Source organism: Hemiscyllium ocellatum, chromosome 24 (genome assembly GCF_020745735.1).
Source record: "Hemiscyllium ocellatum isolate sHemOce1 chromosome 24, sHemOce1.pat.X.cur, whole genome shotgun sequence".
NCBI lineage: Eukaryota > Metazoa > Chordata > Chondrichthyes > Orectolobiformes > Hemiscylliidae > Hemiscyllium > Hemiscyllium ocellatum.
In genome coordinates, this window is record NC_083424.1 from 57608551 (window position 1) to 57628448 (window position 19898).

Consider the following 19898-nt stretch of genomic DNA (forward strand, 5'->3'; position numbering starts at 1 on the left):
TAGTTAAGAAAGGTTATGGGATACCTGCCTTTATTAGCCTGGGCATAGAGCTTAAGAGCAGGAAGGCAATGCTGGAACTGTATAAAATGTTGGTTAGACCACTAAAGTACTGTGTGCAGTTCTGGAATCCACAATATAGGAGGAACATGATTGCACTGGAGAGGTACAGAGGAGATTTACTAGGAGGTTACCTGGGCTGCAGAGTTTCAGTTATGAACAGAGATTGGATCGACTATAGCTGGTTTCCTTGCAGCAGAAGAGACTGAGGGGTACATGATTGAGGTGTATAAAATTATTAGGATAGACAGGTACGAACTTTCTCCATTGTTGGAAGGAGCAATGAACAAGGGAATAGATCTGTAGGAGGCAGAGGGTTAAAGGGGACACAAGGAAAGATTCTTTTCATTGAGAGAGTAATTGAACTCTGGAACACACAACCAATAACAATGGTAGAAACATAACATTTAAGAATTACTTAGAGGTGTACTTATTATGAAAAATAGAATTAGAATACTTAGGTTGTCGTTTTCGTCAGGCACAGACTAAATGGACTGAAGGGCCTTTTCTGTGCTGCAGACCTCTATTACTCAACCACAATGCAGCTTCTGAAAGGCAATGTCCATTAAATATTAATTACTATTGAAGTTTAACTAGTTTGTCGTCTCAGCTTAGCTTGCCTCTATTTAAAACAGGATCTGTTGAAAACACACAATCAGGAAGCTTCAAACAATCAGAAAGGAGAGATCCCATCCAGAGTAAGGCATTGCTGAAGCGGCTGTATATTTGTAAGATTTTGGATCAGAAGGGGAATTCAGTGTAGAAAGAAAGAGGTGTTTTTTGCTTCATTTCTTGGTTCATTGTTTTTAAGGTCTGCTAACAGGATAAACTGAAGCTTAGGGTCGAGAACCCAAAACAAAACAAAGGGTGACATCACAGGAAAATCATAAGGTCATTGGTTGCTAATAGTTGCTTATCAACTATTGTAAGCTACTGTCAGATTAAAGGTAAGTAGAATACATATTTCATAGATGAAAAACTAAATTTAAAAAAAAAATGAAGAACTAAGAACGTAAGATAGAGATGTGGGCTTCAACTTTGTACCTGCATGATATGGGAGCCGGAGGACCCCACCATAGTTATTAGTGACCACATCTGTAGCAAGTAAGCTGCATTAGGAACTCTATTTCAGAATTGATGATCTGGAATCCAAGCTTCAAAGACTGCAACATGTTGGGGAGATGGAGAGTTACCTAAACACCCAATTCGGGAGGCAGTCACCTCTTAAATTAACTACCCAGAATTTGGTCACAGATCATGGACAGGAGAGTCTGATTAGAAGCGAGGCAGGAGAGGGATATAGGAGGTAGTGCTACAGGAGCCTCAGCCCTTGAGCTTATCTAACAAGTTTGATATTTTTGCTTCCTTGTGTGGATAGTTTAGGCAAGGGAATACAAACTATTCCCCATGACCAGGTTTGAGGGACCCAAAGGCTGTTTGTCTGGTGCCCCAGTTCAGAATACCTCATCTGGGCTGCAAAGGAACGTGAAAGCGGGAGAGAAAAGATCCAATTGTCATGGTCCAAGTTGGCACCAACAACAGAAGTTGAACAAGGAAAGAGGTTTTCCTGAGAGAATATGAATAGCTAGGGGCTAAATTTAAAAAAGCTGAGCCAAAAATCTAGTAATTCCTAGATTACTACTGAGCCACAAGTTAATTGACACAGGGTCAATAAGATTAAAAAAGCAACCATATGGCTCAGAGACTGATGCTGGAGAAACGGGTCTAAATTCATGCAACATCAGCACTAGTATCTGAGAAGGAGGGAGCTGTTCTAATGGGACAGGAGCACATGAATCTTGCTCAGACTAAATTCCTGGTGAATCACACAACCAGAGCTGTAGATAGGGCTTTAAACTGAATAGTGGTGGGGTGGCCTCAGTTGCATGAAAGAGTAGAAAATCAAAGGTAAACGAGAAGGTAGGATTGCAAGTTCATAATAGGGCTGTTGTTACCAGATAATAAAAGTAAGGGCCAGTATGTGTAAAAGTTGTATTACACCAAGGAAACACAAAAGTGTAGGAAAATTTGATCATAGAACAAAGTTAAAGACTTTGAATCTTGATGCATGAAGCATTTGGAATAAGGTAGACCAACTGACAGCATAAATGGAGATAACTGAATATGATTTCTAAGTAATTATGTGGTTCCAAGGAGATCAAAATTGAGAACTTAACATTCAGGGATATTTGACGTTTTGGAAAGACAAGTGGGTTGGGAAAGGTGATGAGGTAGCACCATTATTAATGGGTGATACGAGGACAGTTGTGAGAGATGATTTAGGCTCGGACGATGTAGACTCCATTGGTGCAAAAGTAAAAAAAACAGCAAGGAAAACATTGATAGGAGTAGTATACAGTTCCCAAATAGTAGCTACTCCATAGGAAAGACTATAACTCAACAAATAATTGGAGCCTGTAAAAGGAAAACAGCAATAGTTAGACCTTAATCTTCATGTTGATTGGGTTAATCAAATTGGAAAAGGCAGCTACAACAACAAATTCACAGAGTATGTTATGGATAGTTTCCTAGAGCAATATGCCATGGAGCCAACCAGGGAAAGCTGGCCATCTTCAATCTGGTGATGGGTATCGAGACGGGTTTAGTAAATGAACTTGCATTTAAAAAATCCCCTGCATAGTAGTCATCATAACATGGTAGAATGTAATACTGAGTTTAAGAGTAAGAAGCTCGGATCAGAAACAACTGTGCTTAGCTTAAATAAAGGAAATTACAATGAAATAAGGATTGCGTTAAAGTGAATTGGGCAAATAGATAAATAGAAGTGACAGTAAGCAAGCAGTGGCAGACATTCAATGAGGCAAATCATGAACCTCATAAAAATACATACCAATAAGGAGGAAAGATTCTAAGAGAGGGATAAACCAACCATAGCTAACCAAGGAAGTTAAGTAGAGTGCTCAGTGGAAAGAAAAAGCATCAGGAGAGAAAAGTCAGTGAAAGTCCTGAAAATTTGGATAAATTCAGAATCTAGCAAGGGAGGACTAAAAAGGTAATAAAGAGAGAGAAAGTAAACTACAACAGCAAACTAGCGAGGAATATAAAAGCTGACAAAAGTTTCTTAAAAGATATAAAAAGAGAGAAGTCAAACGGAGTATCGATCCCTTCCAAAACTGAATCTGGGTAGATGGTTGTGGGAACAAGGAAATGGCAGAGGAATTAATCTGATCATTTGCATCAGTCTTTACAATTGAAGATACTTCAAACATTCCACTAACACTGTAAAATATTGGGGGGGGGGGGGGGGGGGGGGGGGAATTAAGTACCATTACCATCACTAAAGATGATGACAAATGAATGGGGCTTAAAGCAGATAAGTCCACTGATCCTGATGGCTTGCATCCTTGGATCCCAAAGGGTAGGGGGGGTACAGAAACAGTGTATACATCAGTTGTAATTTTCTAATAATCATTTTTTCTGGAAAAGTACTGGAGAACTGGAAAACTGATGTAACACACCTTATGAAGAAGGCAAGCAGGCAAAAAGTGGACAACTAGACATCAATTTGCCTAATATCTATCATTGGCAAAGTATTGGAATCAATTATTAAGCAAGTAATCGCAATACATTTGGAAACTCAATCTAATCAAGCAAGCGTCAGCATTGTTTCATGACAGGGAAACCATGTTTGACTAATTTATTAGAATCTTTTTTCAAGGAAGTTCCAATCAGAGTAGATAGAGAGGAAGCAGTGGACTTGTTATACCTGTACTTCCAGAATGTGTTCAAACAAAATACTTCACAAAAGTAATAAGATAATAGCCCACGGGGTTGGATTATTATATTGACATAGATAGGCTCATGTTTTTTCTAGCAATTATTGTTGTTGTTTCAGACTTCCAGTATGTACAGTTTTTTTTTTGTTTTGGTTTAACTTAGAGATATTGATAGGTTAAATGTGCAAAACGTTGGTAATGGAATATAATGTGGGGAAATGTGAAGTTGTCCATTTTGGAAGGGGTAAAAACAATGACTGCAGATACTAGAAACCAGATTCTGGATCAGTGGTGCTGGAAGAGCACAGCAGTTCAGGCAGCATCCAACAATCGGCGAAATCGATGTTTCGGGCAAAAGCCCTTCATCAGGAATAAAAAAGGGCTTTTGCCCGAAACGTCGATTTCGCTGCTAGTTGGATGCTGCCTGAACTGCTGTGCTCTTCCAGCACCACTGATCCATTTTGGAAGGGGATACAAAAGAACACTTATTTAAATTGGGAAAACTGTAGAAAGCTGTAACACAAATTGGATTTGGGGGAGTACTTGAGCACAAAACACAGAAAGCTAGCACACAGGTACAGCACGTAATCAGGAAAGCTAATAGAAAGTTGGGCCTTATTTCAAGGGGTTAGAGTATAAGATGAGGATGTTTTAATGCAGTGTACAAAGCACTGATGAGACAGCATCTGGAGTAAAGTGACAATTTTAATCATCTTATTTAAGGATAGAAATCATCGAAGGCAGTTCAAAGAAGGTTCACAACGATGATCCTCAGCACGGAGAGACTGTCTTACGGGTAAAGGTTCAACAGGAGTCTACTCATTAGAATTTATAAGAAAAAGTGGTGTTCTCATTTAAACATGTAGAATTCTGAAGGGGCTTGACATGTAAAATTCTGGGAGGATGTTTCCTCGCATGGGAGAGCCTAGAACCAGACAGCATAGTCTCAGGATAAAGACTATGATGACAAGCAATTTTTTTCACTGAGAACTCTAAGTCCTTGCCACAGGGAGCTGTATATATTTAAGGCAGATGTAGATATCTTGATCAGTTAGGGATTGAGAGTTAGGGAAAGGCAGGAAAGTGGACATGAAGAGTGTCAGATCAGCTTTAATTACCTTGAATTGTGAAGCAAGCTCAAGGGGCTGAATGACCTACTTCTATTCCTATTTCTTATGGTCTTACAAACCCTGTTTGATTAATACATAATTAGAATCTTGACAAAATATGTTGAGTGGCAACAACACAGGTTACAATACTGAAAATCTTCTGCTTCAACATTCTGCAAGTGAAGTTGTTTATGTCCTGCAAAGCCTCAAGCATTGCAGCTCACATTTTCAAATCCAGCAGCTTCAGAACAGAGGCCATGCTGAATTTCAGAACTTGCCGGTTTTCAGAGAAAAAAACACAATCAAAACATGTTAATTCAAATCAGAACACTTTAATCCAGAGAATAGGGATCCCTGGAAAACCAAAAGAGATGATTTTTTTTTAAAAATCATTCCTGTACATGTTTCCATCATAATCAACATTTATTACTCATCCCTAGTTGCCCTTGAGAAGATGGTGGTGAGCTACCTATGAATCACAACAGTCCATTTCATTCATTAAAAAGCACTTAAGTTATCAGGCAAGTCAATTCTCTTGCACTGGATTTAACAATTCTTTCATGCATCCTTCACTTCCCAATCAGCACTCAGCAACACTCTGGCATTTTCTGAATTGACTCAGATGGGGGTCAAGGTTTGTATTAACACGGGAAACATCAAATGCACCAAGCCAATTAATACTCAGTAAGTTCCCAAAGTTGAGAGGGGGTGCTTAAATTGGATGGCCATGAGAAACCATCAGATAGCAGCAGCAAGAATTAAGGGAGTTGGCAACATAGTAGTAAAATCACCAGACTGGTAATCCAGCCTGATGCTCTGGTCACATAGATTCTAATCGCATCATGGCAGCTGGTGAAATTTAAACTTGAATGACCAGAATTGTAAAACAACTACCAGTAATGGTGTCCATTAATTGCCAAAAGAAATCATCTGGCTCACTAATATGCATTAGGGAAGGAATCTGACATCCTTATCTGGTCAAACTTTCACCTAACTCCAGACCCACAGTAACATGGTTGATTCTTCACTGCAGTAAAGATACATTACAATTAATACAGCACTTCAAGAAGATGGCTAATAATGAACATTTCAGGAGCAATTAAGAACAGACAATAAATAGGTGAAAGTGAGGATTGCAGATGCTGGAGATCAGAGTCAAGATTAAAGTGGTGCTGGAAAAGCACAGCAGGTCAGGCAGCATCCGTGGAGCAGGAAAATCGACGTTTCGGGCAGGAGCTCTTCGTCAGGAATTCCTGATGAATGCTGCCTGACCTGCTGTGCTTTTGCAGCATCACTCTAATCTTGAACAGACAATAAAAGCTAAACTTGTCAACTAAGTCCACATCCCACAAAAGAATAAAACAAAAATGGTATTGGAAACATACTGAGCGATATATAAATGCATGTCTGCATGTGCTGGACATTTCATCTCAAATATCACAACCCGAGGCTAATTCCAAATTTTACCTTCTAGGTATATGGAAATGCAACAAGTAAAATGCTGAATGTGCACCAGTACTATTCTTTAGATACTTGTAACATTGCCTTAGCTTCTCTTCTTCAGAGACTTCAGAGTCAACTATTGAACTATTGTTAATAGTTGTTTTTTTTTATTTTTTTCATGGGCTAGGCCCGCATTTATCAAAATGCAGTTAAGAATCAATCACATTGCTATGGGTCTGGAGTCACTGATCAGATAAGAATGGCAGATATCTTTGCCTAAAAAGACATGAGTGAACCAATGAAGATATTGTGACAGCTGACAAATGGTACGTAGTCGCCATTAGGCTAGCTCCTAATTCCAGATTTTATTAAAGTTGAATTTCACCACCTGCCATGGTTGGATTTGAATCCATGTCACCAGAACACTGACCTGTGCTTCTAGATTGCTAGCACCTCCATGTCACCACCTCCCCCCCAAGTGTACTGACAGTTTGATTCCTCCTGCAGAATTTAATTAAACATTGGACGTAGTCACAGAACAAAATACTTAATCTACTCTACTGTCAAGTAAAAAAGAACTGGGAATTAGAGGGAAGCAAATACTGCACTAAATTAATTTAAAAATTAAATCATTACTATAAATAAAATAATAATGGACAGTTGACTTAATTAGTGAAAAATACTCAACAGTATTTTGCTTGATCCCAATGTTTATCTGAAGAACGCGCAGCTGTTTAAAATACAGTGTATGTTTACATATAGTTGGTCAAAATTGGTGAAAATGTCCTTTGAGGAATAGTTATTCACTGCTCAGAAATGCAGTTGATATAATTCTATTAATATATTTAGAATAATTAAATTTAGTTTCAAATCTGAGAATAGCAAAAGTCATCATTAATGTTACCAGTTTTTGAAAGAGGTCTCCAACACACTGATGGTGACTCCATTGCTGAACTCTGGGGAAAAGTCCATCATAGAAATCTTTGTGTATCTCATAGAGCTCAGGCACTTTGAAGAAGATGGTTTCTATTTGTTGGCTCGTGAGGACAGGCTGAGATGTGGTAGCAGCTGCTTTAAGAGGTTTCATAGGCTGTAACAAAAAGATAAAATGAAGGACCAAGTTCACGTAAAACTCAAGGATTACAAAATACCAACAAACATTTCTGTAACTGCAGTAGGTATTACAACAAAACATCACTTTTCAGCACAAGTTAGAATAAAGCAGTTATTCCAATATAAGAAATTCCAGTTTATATAATTTTATTATACATTGTAACGTGATCAAGACTGCTTTCTTACAACTTCCATATATATAGACCAAGTCAGAGATTTTTGGATTATAGAATGATATCGGAGTGCTTAACCACAAGCGAATAAACCAGAAAACATTGCAGACACAAATACTTAACTGAAATATAAAAGTGAGAAGATTATAAAGTAGTTAATAACAATTGTTTAACTTATTAAAATACTGTAATATTCACATTTCCACTTCCAAAGTACTGTACTAAAATAATGCTGTGACTTGCTTGCATCTGCTCAATATATTTCTGAACAATTGATGCTTCCAAACAATAGATTTTTAGGTTACACAGATTGCAGTCTATTACCATTAACAGAAAAAAATTTAGGAAACTTTTGAAGGAAAGCACTTGGCAGGCAAAGTAATCTGGAAGGGAAATGTAGAGGCTCATGAAAGTCACTGTGGCACAGTAGATAGCCATTTAGATCATCAAGACTATGATGGATCTCTATAAAGCAAACCAGTCAATAGCACCACACCTCTCTATTTTCTTAATCCCACAAATTTATTTCTCTCAAGTACTGATCTAATTTCCTGCTGAAAGTATTGATCGACTTCATCTTAACCACTGTATAAATAACATTCCACTTCCTGCAAAACATTCCTTCTTCACATCCTTCTTGAATCTCTACCCCAAAACTGTAAATCTTAGAATCTGTACTGTGTGGAAACAGGCCACCTACTCCAACAAGTTCACACCAATTCTCAGAAGAGTAACCCAGCCAGACTCATTCTCCTATCCTATTACTCTACACTTCCCCTAACTAATGCATGTACCCTCCACATCCCTGAACACTATGGGCAATTTAGCATTGCCAATTCACCTAACCTGCACATCTTTGGATTGTGGGAGGAAACCACACAGACGCAGGGAGAATGTGCAAACTCCACACAGTCACCTGAATCCGGAATCGAACCCAGGTCCCTGGCACTGTGAAGCAACAGTGAGCCACTGTGCTAACCACTGAGCCACTGCGAACCCATAATTAACTTATACCTCTCCATGTGCCTGAGATTATCATTTCTAAAACCCAACTCATCACTGATGTTAAACTAAAGGGATATGCATCAAACACAGGCAAGTTGAACAAGTTTAGCTTGGGAAACTTGGTCAGCATGGATGTGTTGGACTGAAGGGTCTGTTTCCGTGCCAAATGACTCTATTACTTGGATAGGTTATTTTGTCAGGTTAAGTCCATAGCAAAAATGGAGACAAAGTGATCGGGCCTTGCCTCTGAGCAAGGCAATAGCTGCAGATCTTGCCTTTCAAGCATACCAGGTCATTGATGAAGCAGCCAAAGATGGTTGCGACTCGACCAGCATCTGAAGAGACTCCTGCAGTGATGACCGAGAACTGGAATGATTGATCTGCAACAAGCACAAACATCTTCCTGTGTGCTTGGTTTATTTCCAATAAGCAAAGAATTTTCCATGATTCTCACTGATGTCAGTTTTGAGGACTCCATGATGACATACTCAACAGCTGCTTTGCATCACGGACAGTTATGCTCACTTCATCTGACAGTCAACAAAAAGAACAAAGAACCTTTCAGCACAGAAACAGGCCCTTTGGCCCGCCAAGCCTGCACCAATCCAGATCCTCTATCCAAACCTGTCATTTATTTTCTAAGGATCTGTATCCCTTTGCTCCCTGCCCATTCATGTTTCTGTCTAAATACATCTTAAATGACGCTATCATTCCTGCCCCTACCACCTTGGCTGGCAACACACTCTAGGCACCAAATACCCTCTGCATGAAGAACTTTCCATGCATACTTCCTTAAACTTTTCCCCTCTCACTTTGAACTCATCACCCCTAGTAACTGAGTCCTCTCGTCTAGAAAAAAGTTTCTTGCTATCCATCCTGTCTACACCTCTCATGATTTTGTAGGCGTCAATCAGGTCCCCCCTCAACTCTCTTCTTTCCAATGAAAATAATCCTAATCTACTCAACCTCTCCTCATAGCTAGTACCTTCCATACAGTCAACATCCTTGTGAACTTCCACTTCATCCTCTCCAAAGCATCCACATCCTTTTGGTAATGTGGCAACCAGGATATGCAGTATTCCAAATGTGGCCAAACCAAAATCTTACACAAAGGTAACATGACCTGCCAACTCTGGTGTTCAATACTCCGTTTGATGGAAGAAAGCATACCATATATGCCTTCTTGATCACTTTACTGATCTGCGTTGCCACCTTCAGGGAACAATGGACTTGAACACAGAGATCTCTCCGTACATCGATTTTCCCCAGAACTTTTCCATTTACTATATAGTTCACTCTTGAATTGCGTCTTCTAAAATGGGTCATCTCACATTTGTCTGGAATGAACTCCAGCTACCATTTTTCTGCCCAACTCTCCAATCTATCTATATTCTGCTGTATTCTCTCAGTCCCCTTCACTAACTGCTACTCTACCAATCTTAGTATCACCTGCAAACTTGCTAATAGGGCAACCTACACCTTCCTCCATATATGTTTATCACAAACAACAACTGTCCCAGCACAGATCCCTATGGGACATAGGTCACAGGTCTCCATTTTGAGAAACTCCCTTCCACTACTACTCTGTCTCCTGCTGCCCAACTAATTCTCTATCCATCTAGCTAGAACACCCTGGACCCCTTGCAACTTCACTTCCTTCATCAGCCTATAATGAGAAACTTTATCAAAAGCCTTACTAAAGTCCATGTATATGACAACTGCATCCCTTCACTCATCAATCAACTTTGTCATCTCTTCAAAGAATTCTATTAAGTTTGCAAGACATTACCTTCCCTGCACAAAACTATGCTGCCCATCACTGATAAGCCCATTTTCTTCCAAATGGGTATATATCCTATCCCTTAATATCTTTTCCAGTAGCTTCCCTACCACTGACATCATGTTCACAGGTCTATAATTACCTGGATTATCCCTGCTACCCTGCTTAAACAAAGGGACAACATTAGCAATTTTCTAGTTCTCAGGACTTCCCCAATGTTCAAGGATGCTGTAAAGGTATCTGTTAAAGCCCCAGCTGCAAGCTGGGATAGACCCCATCCAGACTTGGGGACTTGTCCACCTTAGTGTCTTTTGGAATACACAACAATTCCTCCCCATCCTTATGCCGACTTGACCTAGAGTAATCAAACATCTATCCCTAACCGCAACATCCGTCACGTCCCTCTCCTCGGTGAATACCAATGCAAAGTACTCATTAAGAATCTCACCCATTTTGACTCCACGCATAACTTTCCTCCTTTGTCCTTGAGTGGGCTGATCCTTTCCCTAGTTACGTTCTTGCTTCTCATATATGAAAAAAAGGCTTTGGGTTTTCCTTAACCCTGCTCGCTGAGGATGCCTCATGACCCCTTTTAGCCCTCTTAATTCCTCATTTCAGATGGGCCCTACTTACTCGATATTCTTCCAAGGCTTTGTCTGTCTTCAATCGCCTAGATCTTACGTATGCATCCATTTTCCTCTAAGCTAGTCTCACAATTTCACCTGCCATCCATGGTTCCCTAACCTTGCCGTTTCTATCCCTCATTTTCACTAGAACGTATCTCTCCTGAACTCTAATGTAAAACTCTTTAAAAGCTTCCCATATACAGAATGTGGATTTCCCTTCAAATAGCTACTCCAATCTACATTCTCCTGCTCCTGTCGAATTTTGCTTCATATGGTCTTCCCCCAGTTTAGCACCCTTCCTTTAGGACCACTCTTTGTCCATGAGTATTCTAAAACTTATGGAGTTGTGATCACTATTCCCAAAGTAATCCCCTACTGAAATTTCAACGACCTGGCCGGGCTCATTTCCCAACATCAGGCCCAGTAAGGCCCCTTCCTGAGTTGGACTATTTACATACGGCTCTAGAAAACTCTCCTGGATGCTTCTTACACATTCTGCTCCATCCAGACCTCTAACACTAAGTGAATCCCAGTCAATGTTGAGAAAATTAAAATCTCCTATCACTACCACCTTTGGAATTGTTGTGTATTCCAAAAGATACTAAGGTGGACAAGTCCCCAAGTCTGGATGGGGTCTATCCCAGCTTGCAATTGGGGCTTTAACAGATACCTTTACAGCATCCTTGAACATTGGGGAAGTCCTGAGAACTAGAAAATTGCTAATATTGTCCCTTTGTTTAAGCAGGGTAGCAGGGATAATCCAGGTAATTTGTACCTCTATCTGTCACTCACCATTGGGAGGCCTGTAGTACAATACCAACATTGTTACCGCACCCTTCCTATTTCTGAGTTCTGCCCACATTGCCTCCCTGCTCGAACTTTCCATAATACCCTCCTTCAGCGCAGCTGTGATATCTTCTTTGATCAATAATGCAACTTCTCCACCCTTTTTACCGCGCTCTCCATCCCACCTGAAGCATCAATATCCTGGGATATTTAGTTGCTAATCATGCCCTTCCCTCAACTAAGTGTCAGTAATAGCAGCAACATCATACATCCAGGTACTAACCCAAGCCCTAAGTTCATCTGCATGACCTACTATACTTCTTGCATAAAAATAAATGCACCTCAGACCACCAATCCCTCTGCGTTCATCCTCCACTTCCTGCCTACTCTTCCCCTTGCTCACACTGACTTCATTATCTAGTTCCTTACAGACTTTATTTCCTACCTCCTTCCTGACCACCAACCTCCTCATTTGATTCCCATCCCTCTGCCACATTAGTTTAAGCTCTTCCCCAATAGCGTTAGCAAAAGCACTCCCAAGGACATTGGTTCCAGTCTGGCCCAGGTGCAGACCATCCACTTTATAACAGTCCCACCTCCCTCAGAACCGGTTCCCAATGTCCCAAAAATCGGAACCCCTCCCTCCTGCACCATCTCTCAAGCCACGCGTTCATCTTGATTATTCTATCATTCCTACTCTGACTAGCATGTGGCACTGGTAGCAACCCTGAGATTACTACCTCTGAAGTCCTACTTTTTAAACTTGTTTCCTAACTCCCTAAATTCTTATCGTTAAAAAACATCCTACATGCACCACGACAACTGGCTGTTCACCCTCCCCATTCAGAATTTTCTGCAGTCAATCCAAGAGAGCCCTGAGCTGTGCACCTGGAAGGCAACATACCATTTGGGAGTTTCGTTTACGACCACAGAAACGCCTACCTACTCACCTTACAATTGAACTCCCTATGACTATTGCCCTTCCACTCTTTTTCCCACGCTTCTGAACAGCAGAGCCAGCCACGGTGCCATGAACTGCTGCATTCTCCTGCTGAGTCAACTCCCCCAGTACTCAAAACAATATACCTATTTTCATAGAAGCATGGAATCTCACAGCCTGGAAACAGGTTAGCCCAACAAGTCCACATCTCTAAAGAGTAATTCACGAGACCCATTCCCCCTACCCTATATTTAACCCTGGCTAATGCATCTAACCCACACATGCCTGAACATTATGGGCAATTTAGTTTGGTCAATTCACCACCTGGCAGAAACCCACACAGATACGGGGAGAATGCGTAAACTCCACACGTGCTCCCTTCTTCTGCAGTGCTTGTGTATATGTCCCATGTATTCGTCCTTCCTGCTGTGTAGTAATGGGGTTTGAAGTTGGACTCTAGCATAACCAATGCTGACCAAGAGGTCCTCACACTTTTCCCATACTAATCTACCTCTTTAATTTTGTTGACCCTGTGCTAATTAGCTTATGGCTCAGGTCGTAATCTAGATATTATCTTTTTCGTTCTGATTTCAATTTAGCCCCTAATTGTTCATACTCCCTCAGCAAAACCTTTTTCCTCCTTCTACTCTGCATGATGCCTACATGGACCATGACAACTGGATCCTTATCCTCTCAATCTATGTTCCGCTGCGGCCCAGATGAGATGTCCTGAATCGGGGCAAAGGACTTGAATTTAGCCTTCAGGATTCTCGATCATGGCCAGCAAGAACAGTGCCCATTCCTGTGATTACGCTAAAGCTGATTACAACTACATTTCCTTCTCGCACCTCTGCCCCCTTGAATGACTATGGTCAGGTTGGTCATCCTTCAGGCCCCCGAACTTGTCCACACAGTAAGCAAGAATCTCAAACCTGTTAGACAATCCCAAAAGCTGAGATTTCTGAAGCACTACCCCCTGGATCCCTCTGCCTGCCTCACTCAATCATACCTTCCTGTCCCTGACCACTGACCAAATTTGAGATGTGACTGCCTCCTGAAACACAGCATCCCCCTTCCTGCTGTGTAGCAATGGAGTTTGCAGCTTGAACTCTAGCTCATCAATGCTGACCAAGAGTTCCTCAAGCAACTAACACTGGCTGCAGTCTTACAAGTCTTGTATTAGAGCCAGAATGCTGTTAGGGCCATTGCATTTGAAATATCCAATACTTTTAGCCATGCGACATGGGAGTGAAGTGAATCACCCAAAAGCTGACATCTGTGATGCTGTAGACTTTAGAAGTAACCCAAGATGGATCATCCACGCAGAACCTCTGGCTGAAAGTCAGCCTGGCCTTTTGCACTGATGAAATGGGGTTCCGCAACATTGACGAGCATGATTTTTGTTGAGCTTCCTCCAGTGAGCTGTTTAACATATATCCCCATAACTGATAAGGTAGAACTGCAGAGCTTGCATCTAATCCACTGGTTGTGGGATTTTATCATGTCTATTGCATGCTGCCTCCAATGTATGACATGCAAATAGTCCTGTTCTGCAGATTCACCAGGTTGACACTTCACTTTTAGGTATACATGATGCAATGACTGACAAATTCTCCTGCACACTTCATTAAACTAGGTTAGTTCCATGGCCTGATGGTTGCAGTAGAGTGAGGGATATGCCAGGCGACAAGGTTACAGATTGCCATTGAATGCAATTCTGTTGCTAATGGCTCACAGAACAACACTATTACCCAATACTGAGGTACTAGGTCCGTGCAAAATCTCTCTTATTTACTGCAATATTTCCTCTAAGTTGTGTGGCCACGAGGATATCTCATCATACCAATCAGCTTCTGCATGCATAAGATGCTGTCGTACACAGTCCTCAGAGATCTGCGCAGTGGAAAAATAATTAGGGGGAATCATAAATGAAAGGTATCTTCAATGGTCATTTCTACCAATACTGTCACAGACAGATGTATTAGTAACAGGTTGATTAGTAAGGATGAGGCCAAGTTGGTGTTTCCATTTTATTAGCTTCTTCACCATCTACTGCACACACAATCTTGCAGCTATGTCCTTTAGAACATGGTCAATTCCTTCTATAATGATACTACCAATCCACTCTTGGTGCTGAATACTGATGTTCCTCACCCAGGGCACATTCTGTATCCCTGCCATTCTCAGTGCTTCTCCCAAGTGGTAGGGTGAAGTGTAAGTAGGTGGTAATGAACAGCAGATTTGTTGCTTGTGTTTGAGCTAATGTTATGAGACTTCATGGCACCCACAGACAACTGAAGACTCTGAGGGCAACTCCATTCCAACTTCTAAACACTGTGTCTCTACCTCGGCAGGTGTGTTCTGCGGTAAGACTTATCCACAGATGGCAATAGGGACATCTGGGACACTGTCATGCTCACGGAATCATACCTTGCAGACAAAGTCAGGCTATTATGCAACTGGTCTGTGGGCCAACTCTCTCAATATAGTCAAAAGGCTTCAGATTCTAGCAAGGAAGACTGTGCAGGATCAACAGCTTTCTATTCTCGTTTTAAGTGTCTTAGACAATGCAAAATCGTCTGCCCGTTTCAGTGTTTTCCTTAGACATTGCAATACAATGAATGGCTTGCTAGGCCATTGCAGAGAGCACTCTAAGAGCCAATCACATTGTTGTGGGACTGGTCAGCAGATTTCCTTACCTAAAGCGAAGATAAGTTTTTACAACAATCACTAATGGTTCCACAAACAAAGATAAAGAAAATCTTCCAGGGTTATTAATTGGTAGAATTTTCTTTTTTAGACTACAGTTGAGGCTGGATTGTTGAATTTATTTATGGCTAAGTTGGATAGATATTTGATAAACAAGGGAGTCAAGTGTTGGGGGAGCAGAACAAAAGCGTCATAAGTTCATAAGACAGCAGAGCAGAATTAAGCCATTCAGCTCATCAAGTCTGCTCCTCATCTCCATTTTCCTGCCTTCTCTCATATGCCTTCAACCTATTACCAATTAAAAATCTGATTAACCCCTCCTTAAATTTACTGATTGTCCCAACACCTCGAGGCAGCAAACTCCACAGATTCACAACCCTTTGGGAGAAGTAGTTTCTCCTCAACTCGGTTTTAAATTTGCTACTCCTTACCCTAAGACTATGACCTCTCATCCTAGAAAGCCCCACAAGAGGAAGCATCCGCTCCATGTCTATTTTATCTACACATTTTAACATCCTGAATAGCTCAATTTGATCTTCCCTCATTCTTCTAAATTCCAGATCATATAGAACTAAACTGTCCAACCTCTCTTCATATGACAAACCCCTAATCTCTGGGATCAATCTAGTGAACCTCCTCTGAACGGCCTCTAAATTTTCCTCAAATAAGGGGAAGAAAACTGGAAACAATACTCCACGTGCAGTCTCTCAGTTGCAGCAATGCTTCCTTACCTTTACATTCTATTCTCTTTGCTATAAAAGCCAACAGTCTATTCACTTTATTAGTTACTGTACCTGCATACTAGTTTACTTGGATTCATGAACAAGTACACCTAGATCCCTCTGCACCGGAGTACCTTCAAATCTCTCCCCAAGATAACAGGTTGCCTTCACTTTAATCGACCAAATGCATGACCTCGCACTTATCCACAATGAACAACATTTTGGCCCACTCTTCTTATCTATCCATATCCATTTATAAGGTTATTTCTTCATTGCAATTTACCGTCCCACCAATTTTTTTGTGTTGTCTGCAAATTTGGCAATAGAGCCTTCTATCCCAATGTCAAAGTTGTTACTGTAGGTTGTAAATAACTGGGGTCAAGGACCAAACCCTGTGGCACACCACTAGTTACATCTTGCCATCCAGATAAAAATCCATTTATCCTGACTCTCTGTCTTCTGTCCATCAGCAAGTCAGTCAGTCATTTATCCAGACTAATAAATTACCTCTAATCCCATACGATCCAACCTTGTGAATTAACCTTTTGTTTGGCTTCTTATCAAATGCTTTCCAGAAGTCTAGATAAATTACATCTACATTATCCTCAACTATCTACTTTGTTTGTTACTTCTTCAAAGAACTCTAGCAAATCAGTGAAAATGATTTTCCCTTCATAAAGCCGTGCTGACTCTGATGGATAGTGTTTTGACTTTCCAAATGTCCTGATATTGCTTTATTGATAACTGATTCCAACACATTCCCAACAGATGTTAAACTAACTGGTCAGTAATTTCCCACATTTTGCATTCCCCCACCCACTGCCTTTTGGAATATGGCATTATATTAGCCATTTCCCAATCCACTGGAACCTTTCCTGTGTCGAGGGAATTTAGGAATATTGTAACCAATGGATCTACTATCTCTGCTGCCACTTCCATTAACACCCTAGGACATAAGCCATCACACCCAGGTGACTTGTCTGTCCTCAATCTTAATTTGCCTAGTAGTTTTTCTCTATCGATGTTGATTCTTCTATGTTCCATCTTATTTTTGCCTCTGACTTGCCTTTTCCGACAGGAATCGCACTTTTGGTCTCCACCATGAAAACTGAGGCAAAGTGTTGATTCAGCATCTTTAACACCGCATTGAGAGCAGAATCAAAAGGCCATTCTATAGAAGGGTCACAGGACCTGAAAAATGAACTCTGCTTGCTCTCTACATATGCTGCCAGACCTGCTGAGTTTTTTTCCAGCATTTTCTGTTTTTGTTTCTGGCTGCTTTTTTTTTGGTTAAATGGCTTACTCACATTGTTAAGGTTTGACTCGTGTCTTGTGGAGGTAATGCGAGGGTGTACATTGTGACACAGACTGCTACTCAAGCTAAAAAAGGTAGAATTTAATCACCAGGTAAGGAGGCACTGCCATAACGGTAATATCACCAGATTAGTAAATTGGAGCAAGGGCTAATGCTGAAGGGACATGATCAGAATACCACCATGGCAGACAGAGAAATTTGAGTTCAATTAAAACCTGGAACTTAATGACCATCATGTAATCATTGTCAATTGTCATAAAAACCTATCCGTTTAATGATGGCCTTTACAGAAGGCAATTTGTTATTCTTATCTAGTCTGGCCTACATACAACATAACAGCATGATACAGGCCCTTCAGCCCACGATGTTGAGTCGAACTGTGCAACCAATCTGAAACCCAACGAATAAACACTATATCATTTTTATCTTTATGTTTATGCAATGACCATTTAAATGCCCTGAAAGTTGGCAAGTCTTAACTCGGGTTGTTAAGGCGGCATACAGTGTTTGGCCTTTATTAATCGAGGGATTGAATTCTGGAACCAGGAGGTTATGCTGCAGCTGCACAAAGCTCTGGTACAGCCACACTTGGAGCATTGTGTACAGTTCTGGTCACTGCATTATAAGAAGGATGTGGAAGCTTTGGAAAGGGTGCAGAGGAGATTTACTAGGATGTTGCCTGGTATGGAAGAAATGTCTTACGAGGAAAGGCTGAGGGCCTTGAGGCTGTTCTCGTTAGAGAGAAAAAGGTTGAGAGGTGACTTAGTAGAGACATACAAGATAATGAGAGGGTTAGATAGTCACCCTTTTTCCAAGTATGGGGACAACAAATACGAGGGGACACAACTTTAAAGTGAGGGGAGATAGGTATAAGACAGATGTCAGAGATAGTTTCTTTAATCAGAGAGTTGTACGGTTATGGAATGCTTTGCTGCAATGAAGTAGATTCGCCAAGTTTAAGTGCATTTAAGTCGTCATTGGACAGGCATATGGACATAGATGGAATAGTGTAGGTGGGATGGGCTTCAAATTAGTATGACAGGGCAGCGCAACATCAAGGGCCAAAGGGCCTGTAATGCACTGTAATGTTCTATGTTCTACCTCTGACATCTGTCCCATATCCATTACCCCTCAATTTCAAGCTGTGTCCCCTCAAGTTCATCATCACCATCCAAGGAAAAAGGCTCTCACTGTGCACTCTATCTAACCTTCTGATTATCTTAAATGTCTTAAATTAAGTCACCTCTCAACCTTCTTTTCTCTAGTGAAAATAGTCTCAAGTCCCTCAACGTTTCCTCATAAGACCTAACCACCATACCAGGCAACATCCTAGTAAATCTCCTCTGAACTCATTCCAACACTTCCACATCTTTCTTATAATACGGTGAACAGAACTGTACACAATACCCCAGGTGTGGCCGCACCAGAGTTCTGTACAGCTGCAGCATGACCTCTTGGCTCCAAAACTCAATCCCTCTACCAATAAAAGCTAACACAGCGTATTTCGTCTTAGCAACCCTATCAACGTGGGTGGGAACTTTCAGGGATCTATGTAAATAGACAAGATCTCTCTGTTCATCTACACAACCAAGGATCTTACCATGAGCCCAGTACTCTTTATTCCTGTTGATCCTCACACTTTTCTGCATTAAACTCCATTCACCACCTCTCAAACCACTGTCGCCCCATTCCTCCCCTTCCCCCACCCCACTCCTCAATTGAAGCAAAATGCTCAGAGACACAGTATAGTTTTACCTCCTTCATCTTTATTCCAGAGAGAAAACGATCACCCATGTGCACAGGGACATGAGTTCCCTGCCTTCTCTGAAACAGCAGTTTCTCAATGAAGTATTTAGTTATTTTACAGAGCATCCAGATAAGGTAACACACATATTAATTGGGTGACCGTTACAATGAACAAGTATCAATAGTAAAGATTAGGGATCTAAGATGGTGGCGATCTGAGAAGATCACACTGCAGAGCTTCGCATTGCAGCAGGAGCAGGACAGTCCTTTAACCCACCCAACCCAGGTCATCAGCATTTCTTGGGGCGTTGGAAAGACTGTGGAGCCCCAAGAAACATTTCAAAATTGACTTACCTGTATTTTCAGCTGTCCAGAAATGCCTAAAAAGGGAGGATGAGCAGCAGAGGCCGGGTCTGCAGCTCAGCCTGCAGCAGCCTCGGAGCAGATTACTCTCCAGAACCTGGTGAACCAGCTCTCGAAATCTCGTAAGATATGGGGAAACAGATTGAAGAGAAGCTGGCTCCAGTCTCTCTCGTGCTGCAGAAGCATGAGCAGCAGCTGGGAGACCTGGAGAAGAGGATGGATGAGGTGGAGCACAGGGGCACAGTGGTGGAAGCTGATGCCAGTTCATTCAAGG

General features: G+C 41.2%; 1 protein-coding gene across 3 annotated transcripts in view; it reads right to left on the bottom strand.

The window, feature by feature from the left end:
• The window catches only part of LOC132827226 (breakpoint cluster region protein-like), a 462558-nt gene that overhangs the window by 283906 nt on the left and 158754 nt on the right, over positions 1 to 19898 (bottom strand). For all 3 annotated transcript variants that reach the window (XM_060843849.1, XM_060843847.1, XM_060843850.1), the window contains exon 4: positions 7251 to 7436. In XM_060843849.1, the coding sequence (XP_060699832.1) occupies positions 7251 to 7436 (186 nt within the window). The remainder of the gene's footprint in view (positions 1 to 7250; positions 7437 to 19898) is intronic.